The sequence below is a fragment of the Emydura macquarii genome, unplaced genomic scaffold (genome assembly GCF_026122565.2).
Source record: "Emydura macquarii macquarii isolate MOO-44397 ecotype Brisbane River unplaced genomic scaffold, CSIRO-AGI_Emac_v2 contig_1119, whole genome shotgun sequence".
Taxonomy (NCBI): Eukaryota; Metazoa; Chordata; order Testudines; family Chelidae; genus Emydura; species Emydura macquarii.
The window spans coordinates 16190166-16210863 of NW_027131256.1; the positions used below are offsets into that span (position 1 = coordinate 16190166).

Here is a 20698-nt window from a genome sequence, read left to right on the forward strand (position 1 = left end):
TTTCTTGTTTGAGGTTTTTTTGTTGTTGTAAGCAGTTAACTGAAATGCCCAATATATTTGAAAGAAAAACCCTTTATCTAAAATTTGGCACCCTTGCTTTCAGTTGGTGGTGAGACTTCTAATTCTCCATGTATTTGTGCCTTTCAAGGAAAAAGTTCTGACTTGCTCTTGACCTTAGGAATAAGGAATGTCAAGCAGAAAACAACCATTTTTTTTCCTGTGGAGAATCTTTAGTCTTCCTCTGTCGTCAAAAAAGCAAAAGGGCATAAGCCCAGTTTTTCCACTGTCGCATTTAAAGTGGTAGGTCTTAATATGGCTGCAAAACTATTTTTCTGTTGCAAAACAAAAGCTTGTTTTTAAGCCTAGAGCATAATTGCTAAACTGATACCATGTGAGAGGAGGCTTTCTTCCTTCATTGCTTTTTGAAAAGAATCTATCAAAATTGATTTTTGGTCCATATTTTGTGCTGTAAGAAGGATAGGACTTCTTTTTTTATATTTTTGCTTTATCAAAATGAAGGAACATGGAAAAATATTTACACAACACACACACACACACACACACACACACACACACACACACACACGGCTTCACCGTAATGGGTCTCACGTTTCCACCCCTTGTAGTGGGCCAGGGAGTCATCAGTTACCCCGTCTCCCCAGGCTGAACAAGTCTTTTGTCCTTTCCCCTCAGCGGGCCCCTAGGGCCAGGCGAGGTACCTTACTGTGGCTTCCTCCTGCCGGCTGGGGCCAAAGGGTTGTTTCCTTCTCTGCCCCTCGGGCTGCAGAGAAGCACCATTCCCTAGACTGGGGGAAGTTTCTCCTCCAGCTGCCACAAGCCTTCTGGCAGCTTTCTTCTCCGGTGCTTCCCCTCCTCCCTTTAGGGAATGCAGGGTGTAAGTACACCTGGACTAGCCTGTCATTGGGTCCAGGTGTCTCTAATTGCCATGCAATCATTTTTCCTCTGCTTGCAGGAAAAAGGGCGTTTGGCATTCTTGGGCTTACATACTGGCCCTGGTATGCCCTTTTGAGGCCCTCTGGCCTGACTTTATGACAATACATACACACATATGAAGTATTTAAAACTTGCATCCTAGAGGAATGAATTGTGGGTTTATATTGATATCCTCTATTAAACTGCTAGTTAAAAGTCCCCCTTTTGACCCCCAAAGTATACTTTTTTTATATACTATTTCTGGTTGAAGAACATTCTCTATTGTAATACAAGTTTGTGACTGTTTTCTCTATAGGTTGTTGAAGACTATGCTGGAAGATGGCAGGTTCCTTTGCCTCAGCTTCAGGTGCTTCAGACAGCTCTTTGCTGTTTCACATCTGCCTGTGTATCATTCCCAGCTGAATGTGAGCATGTACAATACGTTTTGAGTAGCCTGGCTTTGTAAGTACATCCTTTTTCTTATTAACTCCATTTATAGGCTAACCGTTGATGTTCTACTTCTGCAATGAAAGCAGCCTGTCATAAGAGGGTCACGTTTTGTAAAAACACTCTTACTTTGTGCTATTTAAATACATGAGACCAAACATATTCCTAGTGAATTAAATAATTGATGCTCTGAAAAGGATGACTTCAGCTCATTCTTTTTATATCACATTTAATTAAAGAACATGATCAGGTCAAACTTGTTAAAGTGTTGTACTGTTTCTTTTAACAAAACCACCTAAATAACAATAGAGATGTGACGATGAACATCTTATATTTCCACTGAAATTTTAAATTTTGTATTCTCCTGGAATATTTGCAAACCAAATCTTGTGACATTATAGCAATAAATAGCTATGAACAGAAGTGAAATTGACAGGTACATTTCTATTGTCCAAGCAGAGATTTGCAAAATATAAATAAACTAAAAAATATTGTAATGGTCTCAGGTTTATTTTATCAGGAAAAGATGATTTGTTTAAATTGTGATTAAGACTGATTCTTCAACAACACACTTTCTCGAGAAGGGTTTGTAACATAAGGTAGTTAAGAGAGCATTTTTCTTTTGAGGAAAAGATTTGCATAGGGCTAAAGTACACATCTTGAACTGATGTTGTTCATTGGCCCTAAAAAATCCTTCTCAACCATCGCATTTATTGTCTGATTCAGTAAAGTAGATACCATAAACTTAAAAATGTCAAAATTAAAACAAACATTTATAGTATCCTATAGTTTAATGTAGGTATTGGCTCCTCTGATCAGTAGGTGGAGACAGGGAAATTTGAAAGCATTCTGGGTGCTGCTTTCACTAATAAGATCTAGTTTAGGTGGAGTAAATCAGTTAATTTTTTATCCAGCAGGTGAACAACTCTGTCTTACAGAGCTCTGATTTTCACTGTTCTTAGTTTGTTTTTGTTGTTAGTTTTACTTGGTCAGTGTGGGATTTTGTTTTAGCTCCATGAACTGAAGGTTAGAAAATTATCGGTAGGGGGAAATTTTATTGGTCTCTACATCTCCAGCTTACATCTTCAAATTGAACTGGCAGACCCACTTTTTTACCTAGTTTTTGAACTACCAGCACTAATCCCAGAAGACTTGAAGCTTTTATTTTATGCATTCATGAGTGTATCTGGTGTACTTAAAAAAAGTTAGTGAAACTAAAGAGTAGATTTAATTCATTATGTGAAAATATAACTATTAAACATGATAAACTGTTGAGTGGAATCAGAAAAATTAGATTTATCAAAGGATGGTGGTGAAGTACCTAAGGAGCAACAACTTGTGCCCATGCAGTGGAATGAATAAGGTCATAGTAATCTCCTTTTAGAGGAAGATCACTTATTTTCTGAGCCATGATTCAAGAGGTTTAATACCTGATTCATCGTCAATTCTTATTAGCTGCTGTGAATATTTAAAACACAAAATACAGTCTAAGAAAGATTTAGTGTTTCAGGGTGGGACAATACTTATGTGTCTGTGCAGTACATAGCACAATATCATTTCAATCTTGATTAGGGCCTCTGGGTTCTACTACAACACAAATACATAATTGTGACCCCAAATCTAGTGTCTGTCCTAATCCAGGTTAGGTACTGATGAGATAATGGGGCCAACTGCCTGAGATGGTGGGGGATGAGTTTCTCCATCAGCTGCTATCACCCTTTACGTTAAACCTATGCACATGAGTTTGGGAACGGATTGCCCTCAGTTGTTGCTTGCCCCAACTTATGAAGTTGAGGAGCACTGAGCACAAAACGAAATCTTATTTCTCCTCCTTCCCCTTCCTCTCCCCGAACTACTTTGATTTACTGTTTACACTTAGTTTTGCTGTGATGTAACAGAATGATTCCAGAGCATAACAGTTACCAAGGAAACATTCCTGAAGTATGCTAGCCCTAAGGATGTTAAAGTCTCAGTCTTTTGGAAAATACACCATACATAATACAAAGTCCTAGTTCTTAAAGCCGGGGGGGAGGGGACTGGAATCTGCCTGACCCCATATGTGCTTTCTCCCTACTTCAGCAGGGTTTCCTGGGTAACCAGATGGTAAACTACTGAGAGCAGGGACCTTTGTTCTCTATGTGCACTTACTAAGCAAACTCTTCATAGTAAATGAGGTAGCATCTATATTCACTTTACTACAAGAGCTGTATACTCGAGTCATTGGTAAACAAGCTTATACAAAGCACTATCTTGTAACACCTGCATTATCTGAAAGGATCGTTTGGCAAATGGCAGTAAACACCCTGAATGTAGATACCTATATTTAAAAAAGATGTGGTGTCGCAGATCATGTTTTGGGGCATCAGCAGAGATGAAATTGATTACTGTAATTTTGATACTCCTGTATAAAGATTGATGGGGAGGGAAGTTTTCAGTCCTGTTTTGAATGCCTATCTGAGCTTGGTGATTTAAACATGAAGCAGATGTTGAAGTGAAGGTGAAAAAATGTGAAATTTACATCTGCAATTCACTTTTAATAAGCACTAGAATGAAGGTATTTTCAGATGATCCCAGATTCAATCAGAAACAAAATAGAAACACATAATTTGCTAGAGTTAGTGTAGTCTTTCCGAAGCAGTGTGTGTGTTCCAGAGAGTGCTAGTGTTCCATACAATCACATGACCATTTGACATGTGACTTCTGCTGCAAGTAAAATGTGTTACTTAAACTTACTTACCTCATTTCAGATTGGCAATGAGAATTTGTGAGCAGCGTGAAGTATTCTTTCAATTGGCAAAGCTGATCAAATTTTCCATTAGGATTGAGATTGAAGGGCCCATGTGCAAAAGAGTACTACGGCTTTGAATATAAAGGAAGGTGCAAAAATTGAACATGCTTTTTTAAAAACAGAAAATCTAATCTAGAATATCTCTAAATGTTTTTGACAAAATCAAAATAACTTTGATTCATCATTGGCTAGAGAAGAATTAGGTGCATCTTAATGTAGAGGGAGCTCAATCCTTAATTACTTCCAAACAAAGCCTGTTATCGTAGATCAAGTGTTCTCCCCTTTATATAGACCATTACTGGAAATGTTTACAGAAATGTTTGTTGGCTTGGTGTACATTTAAAAAGTAGATCAAACTAGCTGTATCATTCAAGAGTGTGAAAAATTCACAGCCCCTGAGTGCCGTATTTAAGATCACCTAACACCCAGCATAGACATGGTTAAGTCGATTGAAGAATTATTTCATCAGCCCAGCTGCTGCCACTTGGTGAGAGAGATTACCTACATTGATGGAAAGACCACATCCATCGATGGAAGAAGTATCTACGCTACAGCACTGCAGCTGTGCCGTCTGTAGTGTAGACATGCCTTTACTATTCACCTTAGATTTTTCTTGGCATTTGTACAAACCTTAATTCCTTCTGATCAGTTTGTTGAAGTGAGAGTAAAACAAATTGTTTTAACTTTAGGAGAGCATTGGAAACTGAATTTCAAAAGTACTGAATATAGAAAGTGAATTTTAATTGTTTATTTGCTGGGTAACTGAACAGCTGACTTATGAATTGTTAAGTTGACTAAAACGTTTAAGATGTCTAACTTGCTTTACAATAATTTCTGAAACTCTGCCTTTCATTACTTAAAGTTTATCTGGTACGTACAGTTGGAGGAATAAACCTTCTAGCCAGAGAAGGTGTGAAAGACAGGGATAAGTTGTCTCCATCTGTAAGTTTTAAGATTAGGCCCCTGTTATCTCCAGCAGCTGCAAAGGGAGAGGATGCTGGGACTTCCATTGATGCCCTGTTTGGGCCTTAATATTTCATAACAGCCCATGGCTGGAATTAGTCTGATAAATTTCAGGCTTCATTCTCACAAGCTTCAAAGCAGAAGGAGCTTTGTCTGGTCTTGGGTACATAAAGCTATCTGACTGTGAGGGGAAGGACCTGCTACTATGGCCGTGCTCCAGAGCTTTGTGGTTGCTACACTTGGTGTCTTCATTACTTTATTCACTTTCCCAAACTACTCTGAATTTGCATCCTCTGTGAACAATTCAGTTATCTGACTCTGTGCTGCTCATAACTTTCCAATCAGCAGAAGCCTGTGATATGGGCATACTTCTTGGCAGTTCCTCTGACTCCTGAAAGGTGCTGAATAGTAGATGAAACTGATCAGAGTCCAAGTGGAGGTCTGCACTTAAAACTCCACATCAGCACAGTTGTGCTTAAGTGAAAATGCTCCTACACCAGTGAGAGAGCTTTTCCTGTTGGTGTAGTTAATCCATCTCCCCGAGAGGCAGTAGCTATGTTGAGGGGACAAGTTCTCCCATCAAGGAGTTATGTTGGTATAAGTGCATTGTTCAGGGGTGTGAAGTTTTCAAACGCCTGAGCGATGTAGTTATACTGATGTAGGTCTGTAGTGTAGATCTGGCTGTAACGTGAGGGCAGTAGCAGAGGCACAGGAGCAGTCTGCAAATTTGGAAGACAACTCTGTGTAGATTTACTTGGGATTCATACAGTACACTCTTGCTATAATGCCCTTCATAATAATGAATCCGGTCCCTGGATCCCACCTTCAGCCCCCGTGGCTGCGATTGGTGCTGACAGCTCCTTCAGCCCCCTCAGCTGTGGCAGGGACTGGAGGAGCTATCAACTCCCACCCTCTCTCCCCTCTGGGTGGCGGGATTCTTTTGCTATAATGAACCCCTGGCTATAATGAACAAATGGCTTGGATCCCAGTGGGTTCATTATAGCAAGAATGTACTGTATTTGCGAAGTTACTTTGGAACCCCAAAAGCTAGAAATCTAACTTTATTTAAATGAAAGCTTAAAATCAGCAAAAAAAAATCAATGACTCAGGTCCTCAGCCCTTTTGGTAGAAAGTTACTCCTACTAGTAATCTGACTTTTAAAGCCTTTATTTTTTTCTTTTATTGTTTAGGAAGTTTTAACAAGTTTACAAATTCTTGCCATGTAAATACCAGTAACAAAACAATCATTACAACAGTGAGCTTTTTGTTTTGAGAGACACTGTACAGTAATATAGTGATTGGATCTCTCTATTTAACAGGGTTTAACACATTACAGCATGAGTATCATTACAACATCCATGCTGTGTTTCTAATGGCTTTATTAAATGGAGTGTTATTTCTGATTACACGTTTAACAGATTGGGCATGTCTATCAAATGTTATCATTCCAAAAAAATTGAACAATTGTGCGGTTTTTTGCTGATGAATGTACTTTGTTGGAGCACTGAATAAATGGTAAACCAAATAGCTGTTTGCCCTTTGTTTATTTTGCTGGGTACTTCATTGGTGCATTAATTTTTCCATAATAACTGCTCTTTTTTTTTTTTTTTTTTTTTTTTTTGAACCATTCTTTGAGTTTTTTCAAGTTCTTTGAATAGTGTCCCTATGGGTCCTCCACTGTAGGTGTGGAGCGCCCCATGCACCGGGGATCGGAGATCTTCAGTCGCAGTGCCTATTGGATGGCACATGTACTTCTCTCCGGCTCACACTGTGAGCTGCATCTATATATAGTGCTGTGTGGTTCAACCACCCTCAGTTCCTTCTCAACTGCTTTTGGTCTGAGATGGCATTTGGAGCAGAATCCTTCTATCCTCTAAGGGCTTAGATCAGTGTTTCTCAACCTGGGGGTTTAGAGGGGTCGCAAGTGCAGAGCTGGTATTGGGGGTGGCAAGAAAGGCAATTGCCTGGAGCCACAGGGGCGCCATGAAACTAAGTTACATGCCTCAGCCCCGTGGGGGTGGGACTCAGGCTTCAGGGGTACAGTAGTTTGGAAAGGTTAAGAACCACTGGCTTAGATAGTACCTTTATTCGTTCAGCATAGTAGTTAGTTGTTTCCTTTAAACATCTTCCCCTCTGCTTTTTTTCCTCATTCTTCCCTTCCTGTTAGTTCTTAGCTTAGAATATGTTCTCCTGTGTTTCCTGACAGGGAAGTCCTTTCGCTCACACTGGTGCCCAAATCACTTGGGCTCAAGAGATGCCTTTCGTGCCATGAGGCCATTCCTCTGAGCGACAGCCACTCACAGTGCGTCTGCTGCCGTGGTGAAGGACGTTGCACAGAGGTGCACTAAAGGTCACAACGTGACTTTTCATGCCTGAAAAGATTGAGACATCCGGCTGAGACTTCTCCCCATGGAAAGGACCAGCCTCAGACCCTGGTCCAGATACCTCACTAGGCACGGTGCTCACGCTTTCCTAGATAATCGACCAACCCTCACTCGTTGCATCCTTCCAAAAGAATATCCTCTTTCCCACGCAGATGGGAAGAAATGGGCCACCACATGGCCTTCTAAGGAACCATCTGGAAGAACACCATCCCCTGTGAGGTCAGTAGATTTGACCTATTCAGGGGTGAGACATAGCTCCTGTGACCATCTGAGCACCTCCAGTACCTGAGCTAAGGAGAGGTCTAAGGACCCTAACTGGTCAGGTCCACAGGCGTCCATGCTGTCTCTCTGCACCGAGGAGTACAGTAAGGGACCTGCAAAAACTGTACCGACTGCCCCAGCCAAATCAACTTTGGGTGTTTTGACACCGACATCTCTGTTGGCACTGAGGAAGCCCTTGACACTGATGAGACCCTCAGCACTGGGTAAGGCTTTGGTGCTGAGTAAGCCTTCTACACCATCTGCTGGCCGTTCCAGAGAACGTTCCAGTGCCTCCTCTTGGCACTGACACAACCACCAGTGCCAATGATGCCCCTCCACCAGAGTTCAGATGCCCAAAAGATCTGATGGTATCTGGCATGCCTGAGTCGTCACTACTCAGATGCGAGCTCTATCTACCTCATGTCCCTTCTCTGGAGTCACTGCACTACTCCCTTTCCCCTCTGTGGACTGCACGCCTTTCCCCAGCAAAGAAAAAGAGGAGAGATACTCGTCCTACCCTCATATTCTGTACATACACAAAAAGCATCCTCTGCACACCCCACTACTCTGGCACTGAACCAGGGCCCCTGGTATGAACTGCCTGGATGCAACCCCACGTGCCAATCCCTTCACGTTGGCCTTTCTGGAATCCATGGGCTATGTGCTGAGCACAGTTAAAGCCGCCCACAGATATGGAGACACCCACGTTCACCATCCTCATCCGTGCCTCAACCACCAGAGGCTGATCCACTACCAGTAGAGGAACAGGAAGTAGAACCAGCAGAGGAGATTACACCTACACTTCACTTTTCCTTCTCTTCATCCAACGAGGCTATCATGCCTCCACCAGCACATCAGCAGATGATTTCAAACATTTTACAAGAGCTGTTCTGAAGGATTGCGGATTCTTTCCAGATCCCTCTGGAGGAAGTGAAAGAGTAACAGCAAAGGCTGCTAGATATCCTGCATGCCTCCACATTGGCAAAGATAGCCTTCACTTTCAATGAAGCCCTCTTAGACCTGGCCAAGGTGTTCTGGCAGACCCCACTATCTATCCCACTAATCTGAAAGCAGGCAGACAAAAAATATTATGTCCCTGCTAAGGATGTGGAATTTCTTTTTTCCCATCCTACTCCAAGCTCTGCAGTCAGTGCAGTAAATGAGAAGGGGCACCAATATCACTCTTGGTAACCTCTTACTACAAGGACTGGAAGTGACTAGACCTGTTCAATCACAAGGCTTATTTCTCTGTTCATTTATCTTCAATTATGGGGCTCTCCTAGCCAAGTCCGATCACATGAACTATTTTAAAATACAGGAATTCTGCCAGAATCTTCCCGATGACAAGGAGTAACTCCAGGCACTTGTGTCTGAAGGACACCTGTTGGCCCATACAAACCTCCTTGGATTCCACTGATTAAAACTGCCAGCTCCATCAGTGATGGGACAAGTCCTGGACTAGGCCTTGATTGGCTCCAGGTGTATTAATTAACTGGGAGTAACCCCTGCTCAGCTACCAGGGAAAAAGGGACTTGCTGATCTTGGGGCTGATACATTGGCCTTCTAGCGCTCTCTGGTAGCCATCTGGTCTGACCCAGTCACACTGTGTAGAACTAAACTTTTCAAACAATCACCATGCTTATTCCTCTCAATCGCCTAAAGATCAAAAGGCACAGCCATATCAAAACACGGTCTCTCCAGGTGGATCTTTCCTACCAACCACACAATCAGCAACTTTCTCCTGGAACTCAAGCACATTCTACTTGCTCTCTGTTCACCTTGGTTGCCTTTCTCAATAATTTCCTGATTGCTGACATTTGCAAAGTGGGCACCTGGCCTCCACATATACTTTTAGCTGTCACTACATAATTACCCATGACACAGCATTGGATGCCCTACTAGGACGCATTGTCCTATCTGTACTAAACACTGCTCCGAAGCCCCAGTCTTTCAACGAAAAACACTCCTTTACAGTCACCTACAGCGGCACACTCACAGGGACACTACTTGAAGAAGAGATGGTTACTCATCCTGGGCCTTAACTGAGGTTCTTCGAGATGTGTCCCCCTATGTGTGCTCTGCTACCCAGCCTCCTCCCCTCTGCTTTGGAGCTGAAAGGGAATTTCTTTGGTAGAAAAGGAATTGAGGGCGGTTGGACCACACAGCGCTATATATAGATGCCACTCATGGTGGGGAGGAGCGCATGTGTGGTCTTATGGGCATTACTACTGAAAATCTTTGATCCCAGATGCAGGGGGTGCTGCCACACCTACAGTGGAGCACTGAGAAGGGCACACATCTTGAAGAAACTTACTGCACAGGGTGAATAACTCTCTTTTCTAACACTGAGGATGATTGTTTTAATTCTATTGTTGCCTTATCAAATAGTAGAATTCTGTTAGCCTTTAAGATGGTAAATTTCTATATATTTTATCTTTAAGATACTAAAAAAAATGTAGTGACTCTTCTTTATAACTAGATGTGGTGGACCATTAACAAATTCACTCAACTAGCTTGGTAAGCTTGGTAAAATCAAGATAGAGTACTGTGGCAGAGCAGTCCTTAGCAGTACTCCAGCAATTCCATCTCAAGAGGGAATGTAGGCCAGGCCCACACACAGGGCTGCAGCGTCGCAGCTGTACTGATACAGCTGCACCATTGCAGCCTGTCAGGTGAAGGTGCTCTGTGCTGATGGGAGAGTACTCTCCTGTTAGCATAAAAAACCTATCCCCACAAACAGTATATGTCATTGGGAGAAGCTCTCCTGCCAAAATAGCACTATGCACATTAAAGCTTATGTTGGTATAACTTAGGTTTCTCAGAGATGGAATATTCACATCTGACTGATGTAAATTTTGCCGATATAGACAGTAGTTTAGACATAGCCTTCGTCTCTATCTGGAAGAGGGAGAGAGTTTTGCCATGGAATACTTTACTACTCTCACACTCTGCTCACAAAGGGGCAAGTGGGATACTTCTGGTTAGTGACTTGCTGCAGGATTTTTCAAAGATTGAGTTCTAAATAGAATGCAGTATCTTATTGCTCTGGAGCTTTCCTTTCAAAAAGAAATCTTTAATCAAATCTTTTGAGAGAGAGGGATTGAGTGAGGGGCAAGACATACAAACTATAAATATAGTGGAGAAGCAGTGAAAATAGGTCAGATTTAAGACCTACCACCTTTGTATGCCTTCCAGTATAACCACTTTGAATTTTATCAAACGGAAGCTAAATTAAGTCTCAGTGGGTTGTAAGCATAACACTTTATTGTTCTTGAAAACCACCTTAAGCTTTCTGTAGACAATACAAAACATTATGAACTATCTAGTCATTTTTCTGGTACAAGTTTCAATCACACACGACCTTGACAATGAGTAAGAACATAGTGTCAAGACAAAATAAGGAATGGAAAACTTGTGGGTGAGAACATAAATTATTTGTGACTTTGACATTTAATAGAAAGGAACACATTAAGGGTTAAGTCTCTCTTACTCAAAGTCCTGTGCAAAGTATCAGGCTAACCTTTAAAGCTTGTCTATTTCACCAGGGACTTGAACTGTCCATTGCATCATGGAACTATATTCTAGCACTTGTGAAAATTCAAATTACAAAATTTTTTTACACTCGATTACTCAGACTTCTAGAAATACAGCTTCAGAACAGTGCATGGAAACTTAGCTATGATTAGTGATAACTGAGGGCTAAATCTTTGTGCAGTACAATGAAGATTAAACACCTATAGCAGTTGCTGTTAATGAGATTCAAAAATCTGAAAATGAGAAATTTGAATCCTTTCCTGAGTGGTGTGGCTTTGAGTTTCAAATATAAATGATTCAATTGAATTGCCATGTTTTTGGTATAATGGTACATTATGCATCTGGAAGGGAGACAATTTCACCTCATTCTATTCAATTTCCATCTCCAAATCAAACTGTCTAGAGTGAGCAGAAACTAAAAAGTGATGTGCACAGTTCTGTGTTAATTTATAGCATCTCCTTTGTATGTAAAGGAAGTCAAAAGCATTTTCTATTCCCAAAGGGTTTTTTCTGCTTGTGTTGAGAAATATCATGGATGTCCGTTCCTGTGTTCTCCAGCAATTCTAGGGGACTCTGATACATAATCATTTGGGAGTTTTCACTTCCAAAAGGTGCGGAAATATCAATTCCTCCATCTATTTGCTTGCTTTCAATAGCTGTTTAACTTAAATACTTCAGAAAAGTGGTACCTATTAAACAGTTAAATAAAAATGATCTCTCCTAAATCTGATTATGATGCCTGTGATTTTTACAGTCCTATGAGTTACACAATAGTTGTTAGAGTTTTTAGGAATGGGCAAGACCCGAGTTTCTCATTTACAGCCACAAATACTCAGATAACTGGTGCAGAACTGAGGATAGCTTTCATACATTGTGGGTGGGATTTTCATGTTGAGTGTTTTTTTGGTCTAACTTTTACTATTGGTATAAATTGGGTCAAAGTCAGGCCATGGTAAGTGCTTTGAAAAACACTACCCTATATTTTCACTGCTGTGAAATGTAATACAGTCTGTAACAGAGCTTTTGTAGTTTGACTGCCTAAGTATCAAATAATTTCAGGATTCCTACCTCTGAAGACAGCTGAAATGATTTGCTGCTGTTTGGTTTGGTTTTTGACTTGTCATTACTTGTGTTTGTAGGAGTTTTTTTGAATTGCTGCTGTTCTTTGGAAAGGATGAGTTCTATGAAGATCCTTTAAAAGATATTCTAGGTTCAATCCAGGTAATATCAGTTGCTGCTTGCTTATGTTTGTTTGGTCTTCAAAAACCAAAAATTGTGTTTTACAATCTGTTTGTAGAAAGCCATGCTTTCATGAGTGTTAGAGGATACAAGCCTTGGTGGAACGCTTCAGAAGAAAGATAGTGAGCCATTTTATTTGCACTTCCCATCTCTAATTTTATCAGAGGAAAACATTTTTCATACTCTTGCCATTGCTACTGCTGTTCATATAAAAGATTGAATACATTAGTGCACAATCCTTGGTTTGTAATGAAACAAATTTTTAATAGGTCTATTTTGTGAATTTACTTTGAGGTCGGAAAAAAAAATTAAAATCACAGTACACAACTAACTTCTCACAGCTTTCCTTGAAGTATCTGACCAGAGGTTAGTGTCATTCAAGTAATCCAGTGCTCCAGGTTATGATTTAAATCTACAGTTTCTTCACCCACAATTTCAGATGCTGGACTGAAAAAGAAAACCTATTCTTTTTTTATTTCTTAGAACTATTGTGTTTACACTTACTTGCCTTATGTGCTGGGTATAAAAGGATACTAACAGCTAGTAACTTCTTTATACTTTTATAGTAATGTTCTCATTAGTCATCTGACATGAGTTACCTATGCATATGCTATAGAATGGGGTGGGAGAACAGAGCTGCTTTGCTTAAGTTTTGTGGGACTGTTTTTTTGTTCATATTTAGGGCACCCAAGGATATGGTTGGTATGTCAGATTCAAGTTGAGACAGATCATTGCCCTAAAGAGTTTATAACACAGAGAGGGGATGTAAGAGGAAACTGATAAAATGAGGGCATTTTTTTCTTTACCCTTAAATTATTTTTTTATTATTTTAGCTTTTTTGGTTTGCCCATTTTTATTTTTGATTTCTTTAAAACATTTGCCTATCATTTGTCATTTTGCATTTTGACTCATATTAGTTTTATATTCTCTTAAATCAGTAGTGCATTAATGATTAAAAATGGTCCTCCTGGTGAGGAAGTTTGTAACATTTGCTTTTCAACCGAACACCTACATGCAAGTTGTCTTGATGAAAATAAATCAGTGTCAGTTCCTTGACCATCAAACACAACTCACCCAAATATAATAGACAAAATTAGGAATTAATTGAAGAAAGTAGCATCCGAAAGAACCTACAGCAGTGGCGTTAGAAGCAGTGAATTGTAAAGCGGTGCTTGGAAGCAGTTTGCTAGCTTGCATTGAATATATAGATTGTCCCAAAGACACTTCAGTGTGCAATAAAATGTAATGGTAGATAAATCCTCTTGAATAGAATGACCTGAAAAGAAATGCAGATACCATTTTACTTTCCTTTTAGTTTCTTTTTGTGGATAACTGATATCAGGTATAGTGCTAAGCTATTAATCGATGCTGCTGTCGAAGGTTACTTTATATCAGTAAATCACAAGAAAAAAATAACTTAAGCAGCATGAAAATGGCTGTTGCTGCTAGTTTTCAGATTATTATAAATAAACTTTTGGAGGTAGGTAAACTTGGCTTTATATAAGAGTTATAGGGTTTTAGAAACTTTAGGACGTTCCATAATCACCAGCACATAGTTCCTGGGTAACTTCTTTTTGTGCTGCATTTATTCGCTTCTACCTTTAAAATTAACTTAGCAGAGTATAGACTGCATTACTGACTATAACCTCACCTGTTGTAAATCAGGGCTGATTTATGCAAGCTGAATAACTGCCCTAATGTGTGTTTCAGTTAAATATCTCTTAATTGGAGACAAGAGGACAGCTCCTCAAATATTTGAGAAATGGCACAAACCTGTCAGACTTGGTTGATGGTGGTGGTAGGATATTTACCAAGTTTTGTGTATAGCCTTTAGATTACAGAAAAGCTAGATGGGTGCCTTTTTAAAATTTAATATACAGCTCCAGTCAAAGTATATGTGATTTCATAGGTTGAGAAGTTAATTCAAAAGAAATACTTCTTGAAACTTGTGTATGATATTTTCTAATTCGTATTTAACTTTAATGGTAACTTTCAAACCATTTTTATGAAATTTGACTTCTTTTAGCCATTTAATGGTTTAACATAAGTCTGTCAGACCTCTTCTTGACAGTTTTAAATCTAATGCACTTTTTTTACTTCTAGGAATGCCAGAACCTCCTAAGCAGATACGGAAATGTGAACCTGGAATTAGTAACTCGAATTATCAGAGATGGAGGGCCATGGGAAGATCCAGTATTACAAGCAGTTCTTAAAGCAAAGCCTGTATCTCAGGAGTTAGGTACTTGATTTAACACAAATATATTTTTAAAAAGTCTTCAAAACATGCATGTTAAAGTATTATTTTATAAAATACTTTTGCATGTAATACTGACAAAGCAAGTGTAGTATCAAAGGTACTCCAGTTGTATATTTTATATAAGTTAATATAAATGTAATATTTGGTGTCCTATATAATAGGTACAAATTAGATAAATGTTCATTGCTAGCTCACCCTGTGGAGAATAATGAACTGATTAGCCTGATGTATGTTGATGTAAGAGGCTGTGAGGCTGTTTTTTGATTGAAGTAATCATGTAATATGAATTGTTAGAACCAGGTGTTTACCTGTCCATTCTATAGCTTGGGAGAAGGGGCAAGCTCTTCATTAAATATTTATCAGGACAAGGCATCAAGGCAATTGAAGTATTCATTGAACTATACAAGAAAATAAAACTGGTTTGAGGTGTTAGGTGAAAGATTTCCACCACCAACCTTATGACCTACATTAAACAAATTATATTAAATAAAAGGCCTTTACTAACCTCTTAGGGAATTTGGTCTACTATCAATAATATAAGGCATGTTTTTATATCTAGCTTGCTAGTTCAAAGGTAGCTTAATTTGATAGTGACTGAAGGATGTCACCATCTTTCACTTGTTTTCCATGTTTTACTAGTTTCCATGGTGTCTTTCTTGAAACAAACGGGTTCACTACTCAATAGACAAGTGTGTACATCATAATTGTCACCTTTTTTGGTAGCATTAATTAAGAGAGTAAGGACTGAAAGGCCATGAAAACTGCTATGGCGGTAAACCTCAAGCAAAGGAAGTAATAGAAGTCCAAAAGGATCTGGGCTTCTTATAATAGCAACAAGATGTCATAAGAGACAGCTCAAATACATAGCACATTACGCTTTAGTTTTGGACACTTCAGGCTGCTCGGTGCAAATTTCTGGTGCTCCCTTCCCCCCCTCCAAATTCAGTCCTTTCCCGAAGAGCTCTCAATTTTTCTGATTTGCCTGGTTAGTATTAAACACCTCAGACTGTTATCCATTATATAGAAGCTTTCCCAAGCATGCTTTCCTGTTGTCTGGTTCTTTGTGTGTCTCACAATAAAACTAGTATAGCCTTTAGATGGTCATTTTGCATCAGATGACTGTGGGCTAGATCTCCCTTCCTTCGTGTTGCTAAGTATTTTAGTACCTATATTTTCTACTGGCTTTCTCTCACACATCTATTACTGAAGTGGTGGCACATCCTTATGCTGTTCTCTGTTTCCTTTTAGGCAAATATCTCCTTTTAAAAAAGAAAATATATTTTACTGCTCCTTAAATCTGGCTGCTTCTAAAGCCCAAATCTTCTGGAAAGAGCTTTCAGCAAACATAGGAGGATTTAAGTCTCTAGTGTGAGCAATTCAATACTACAAAAATAATTCATTTTGGCTATATTTATCTTACAAAAACAGTATCAAACTGCTCCTTCAGTGGGTTCTTTTTGTCAGGGTGGTTTGATTTAAATCATGAGTTAAATCAGCAAGCAGGAAACCTTGATTTAAATCATGAATTTTAATTGTGTTTTGCATTTGTACTTAGTTTCCTAAAAGAGGTTGATTTTTTTTTTTTCATTATTTGATAAGCATTAGAACATGTTTGCAACTAAATATAGTCTTTACACTAAATGTGGTGTTTCTTAACCAGGAGGATACTCTATCTATACACATTTAATTAAGCAATTATCTTTATTCAGATTCTTAATTTTTGCATTTTTCTTGTATTACAAAATGGCAGACTATGCATTTCTTTATTAAATTAAATTTTTTACTTGTGATTTATGTTAAGCTCTATTTGGAAATTCAAATTCAGTTTATAAAGATGCAAAAACAGCATTGTAATGTTGTTAAATCAAGGTACTCAATAAATAAAAAAATTGAGTTGATCAAACATGTTGCCTTAATAGCTGACATTAATCAAAGGCTGTATTATCTCTAGTTGATTAATTGAACTTATTATTACTGGTCAGCATGACCTTCAAGATTTTAGAATAGATGTCACCAACACCTAGTCTTTATTCATAGATTGGAGGAGGAAAACAAGCTTCCCTGCATTTTCAACTCCCAGTAGGTTTCTTAACTTTGAATGAGCTAGTCATCAAACTGAGCTAGCTGAATAAACTGAAATAAAGAACATACTCTCTTTGCACCTGCAGAAGAGATTACTTCTGTTAAAAACTAGTTTAGTGCTTCAACAAACTGGTTCCAGGAGCTTGGCTAGTGACTTCCCCAGATCAGCGATTTGACTTTCTTTAAAACTTGGCAACAAACTATGTGAGTTAATGGGATTATATCTCTCCTTTTTGAATTACAGAGGGACTAGGCAGGGATGTAAATTGTCTCCTTTACTCTTTGCACTCACTGGCTGTGGAACCTTTTACACCATAGAATAACAAACAATGGGTCCATTACAGGAATAAAACTTGTAAAAACACATCAGAAAATAGCATTATATGCAGATGATGTAGTACCTGTATTTTTATCTCAACCAAATATCTCCCTAAAATTAGTTTGTAAAGAAATTTGGGACTTTGGGAAAGCATCTGGGTTTAAAGTAAATAATGCCAAACATGAAATGCTACCTGTAAGTTTGCTAGACTCTGAAAAGTTCCTCTTCCAGAAAATGTTTGGGTACAAATGGGCCACAAATTCTATGAGACCTGGGAATTCAAGTCTCAACAACTTAGAAGAGCTCTAGGGTTTAAATATCAAACTCTACTTCTGGTGTGCTTAAAAATTCCTTGGTTTTGAAGAATAACAGTCAAAATGAATCTTATTCCAAGGATATCTTTATTTCAAAATCTTTCTGTAATTATCCCAGACAAAGCCCTGGAAGGAATCCAGAGGAGGTTGTTAGAATTTATATGGAATAAAAGAGACCAAGAGTGAGAGTAGATACATCATACAGTCCCATTAAACAGGGTGGACTGGCTGCTCAAAATATTCTATGGTACTGTTGAACGAGCCAGCTCAAAGCAGTAATGGATTCAGGGCCCACTAACCCATCCAAACACTGGGTCTGTATTGAACAAGAACATTGCAGCAGTGTGAATATTGCTAGGCTACTATGGATTAATAAAGAATCAAACCTGCAGGAAATTTACCCGTCTCTTACAAAGGCTGCTGAATGGGTTTGGGATAGAACTAGAGATAAGACCAGTTCTTCTCCCTCACCAGTGACACCCATTGCAGATAATCCAGATCTTAACCCAAATCACGATCCAGAGAGCTACAAAGATTGGGGAGCCAGGGAATAAACATGATTGGCCTGCTACTTAGTAAAGAAACTTTTCTATCTTATTTAGAGATCAAAGCTGACTGTAACTGCCCTGTTTTCCCCTGGTACAAGTACTTCTAAGTCAGACACTGTTTATCAGCTTTCCAGAAAACCTGTCTTAAACAGAAAGCTAACTTTAATTGAATCAATGGCATCTAGTCAGTTAGGAAACACAAAATTATAACTAATTCATATCAATCTTTGCAGACAGATTTCCTGACAAAAAGTGTCCCTATATAATATGCTGTGAAAAGGAAATGGATAGACAGATTACATCAGAGGAATGGGGTTTGATCTGGAAAAGAGGACCAGCAGCCTCAGTCTGTAGTGCAATAAAAGAAAATTTGTTTAAGATACTGTTTTTCAGTGGTACCTCACACCAGACAGGTTAAAAATATGTAGAGAGACTGAATGAATTGGAATAAATGTTGGAGAAATTGTAGTGAAAGTGGAGATTTTATGCATATATGGTGGACATGTCCAGTCACTTGAGTATTGGGATACAATTGGTAAATAAATATCGCAGCTTGTTGGATATTTACTGTTGGATGATATGCCTGGGGCATCATAGTGAAAGTGGTCACTCCAAAAGGAAATGATTAATTGATCTCTCATCTGCTAATAGCTGCTCAGCTATTGGTAGTCTTTCACTGGAAAAAGAAAAATATCCCAACTATTTAGGAATGATATTTAAAAAAAAAAAAAATGTGGGAGGTTATGGTTATCGAAAATTTAACACCCTAATTACGTACGCAACAAAACAGAACAAATCAATAGGTACTTAGATATTTGGTTACCTTTTTTCACTAATAAGGCAGAGTACATTCACCTGCAAAAAACTAGCCTGTCTGTCCAATATTTTTGAAGATGAACATTGGATAGACATAACTTACCTGTGAAATGTGTACATAGAGACTTCACTCCCTTTACTAAAATCATTAGAAATGACATAGGTAATGTAAGGATGGTCACTCTGTAATATGGCAACAATATTTTAAATAGAAAAAGCTGATGTCTATATTCCTGGATAATGTCTTTTAAAATAAATTCTGTTGTAACGATTGTTTTGTTTTTGATATTTACATGGCAAGGGTTTGTAAGCTTGTTAAAACTTCCTAAATATATAATTAACAACAACTTGACAGCTAATGTACTGCTTAATATTTTTTATTTAAATTAAATTGTTAGAGTATAGTAAGTTTAAGCCTTGCTATAGGCTGTCCTAACTTTAAATAGATTTTTTTTTAAAAAAAACTACCTGTATTTAATATAAATTTAAAAAATCAATTTAAATTAAAAAAATTTCCCTTTTTAAAAATGATGGATTTTTATCCATCTTGCTTTTGGTTAACCCCTAACAGTTATCTGTCATCCATCTATCTGTGGACCTAGGATTTATAATTGCTTATTACATTTATGAAAATCATTTGGACAGTGTGTACTGTGTGAATAAACTATATTGTACTGCGTTGGGTCCCCCAATTTGTAGAGCGAGGAATAGGCCAGGAGAAGCCATGGTTGCCTGCCTTCATTAATTTCAGCAGTATTTCCAGATGATCATACTGGAGGGCAATCTTTAGAAAAAGATCCAGGCTTTACTATTTAAAAAAAACTTTCCTGGAAACAGGGAGATACAAGGCAAGGACCTTTTAAGAGACCAGTGAGTCTCTAAAGCAGCCTGCCATGAATTGCAGAAGAAGTTAAAATTAGAAGGGGCAGAGACTCTATGACATAAAAGCTTTCTACTACCAACCTTGAACCTTCATAATTGGAACATCCAGTAAATTCAAGCAAGATTCCGCATACTCCTTGTCTGGACAAGAATGGATGTTTTATTTTATTTTTCTCTTGCCTTCCTTAAATTAACAGTGTATTTGTTCAAATGCTGCGCCTGTAATTAGGATTTGTCGGTTGCTTTGGGGTTTAGAGCAGCAGCAGCAGCATGTATGTTTCCTGGGAAGGAGGGCTATGCTGGAGAGGAGAGGAAAGTAAAACAAGTGGGGTTAATCAGCTGAAAAGCATCCATAGTCTGAGAAGTGACTTGGAAATGGCTGTGGTCAATAGCCATGTAGGTGAGAGAGCCAGTAGTCGGGGGTTCATGCTGTGAAATTGAACTCTCACCTTTTGGGTACTGGGACATGGTGACCAATGGCTATGTCCTCTGAAAAAGAGAACTCTATAAATAAGCTGAAGTTATACTGCAGACTGTTTCCATTCATTACTCAGTGAAAATGGAAGATGTACCAAATCATTATGCTCCGTCTTTTGACAAGAGCAAAAGTAGGAATTAAATGTGAATCTCACAACTTATCAGGGACTTTTCTTTGTATGTAAAATAGGTGGTTGAGTATTGGATTATCTTTAATACAAATTTAGCATTACCCAAGTAGTTTCATCATGTATTCTTAATTTAATTGGGAATATCAGTGATTTTTGGTTTTAGTGTAAGTCTGTAGTAACTGCTGTAGTTCATGCTTGAATTCTGTCTTCCATTCAAATCCTTCCCACCCCTTTTTCAGTTGTTCATAATTTTTTCATATGGGTACCTTTTGGGATGGAAAATTTTCCATGCTTATTCTTAGCCCAGATTGATATTTTGGAAG

The 20698-nt window shown here is 38.6% G+C and overlaps 1 protein-coding gene across 2 annotated transcripts in view; it reads left to right on the forward strand.

The window, feature by feature from the left end:
* ZNF654 (zinc finger protein 654) overlaps nucleotides 1-20698 on the forward strand; it is a 65079-nt gene that overhangs the window by 19534 nt on the left and 24847 nt on the right. For both annotated transcript variants that reach the window (XM_067546245.1, XM_067546243.1), the window contains exons 2-4: nucleotides 1250-1395; nucleotides 12450-12531; nucleotides 14653-14788. In XM_067546245.1, coding sequence (XP_067402346.1) covers nucleotides 1250-1395; nucleotides 12450-12531; nucleotides 14653-14788 — 364 coding nt within the window. The remainder of the gene's footprint in view (nucleotides 1-1249; nucleotides 1396-12449; nucleotides 12532-14652; nucleotides 14789-20698) is intronic.